Source organism: Penaeus monodon, chromosome 27, assembly GCF_015228065.2.
Source record: "Penaeus monodon isolate SGIC_2016 chromosome 27, NSTDA_Pmon_1, whole genome shotgun sequence".
In the NCBI taxonomy this organism is placed as follows: domain Eukaryota; kingdom Metazoa; phylum Arthropoda; class Malacostraca; order Decapoda; family Penaeidae; genus Penaeus; species Penaeus monodon.
The window spans coordinates 26530719-26530934 of record NC_051412.1 but is presented as its reverse complement, the minus strand read 5'-3'; the positions used below and the strand labels follow the sequence as shown (position 1 = coordinate 26530934).

Genomic DNA, 216 nt, shown 5'->3' with positions numbered 1-216 from the left:
TCCAGACAATCGACAAACTCCCTGACAAAGTGCTGCTAAACATCTTCTCGTATCTGCCCCACCGGGAGATTATCTCCAACGCCCGCGTCTGCAAGAAATGGCGGCAGATCGCTTACGACACCAGACTGTGGAGTTGCGTGTCCCTGCGGCCGGAGTGGCAGGGCCTTCACGTCAACAACATCGAGGCTTTGATGTTCTTGATCAGGTATGTGTGGT

General features: G+C 54.2%; 1 protein-coding gene across 1 annotated transcript in view; it reads left to right on the top strand.

The window, feature by feature from the left end:
• The window catches only part of LOC119590739 (F-box/LRR-repeat protein 7-like), a gene marked incomplete in the record, with an annotated part of 93152 nt that overhangs the window by 81991 nt on the left and 10945 nt on the right, over nucleotides 1-216 (top strand). Inside the window, 1 exon segment of the mRNA XM_037939431.1 lies at nucleotides 6-205. Within this exon segment, the coding sequence (XP_037795359.1) occupies nucleotides 6-205 (200 nt within the window).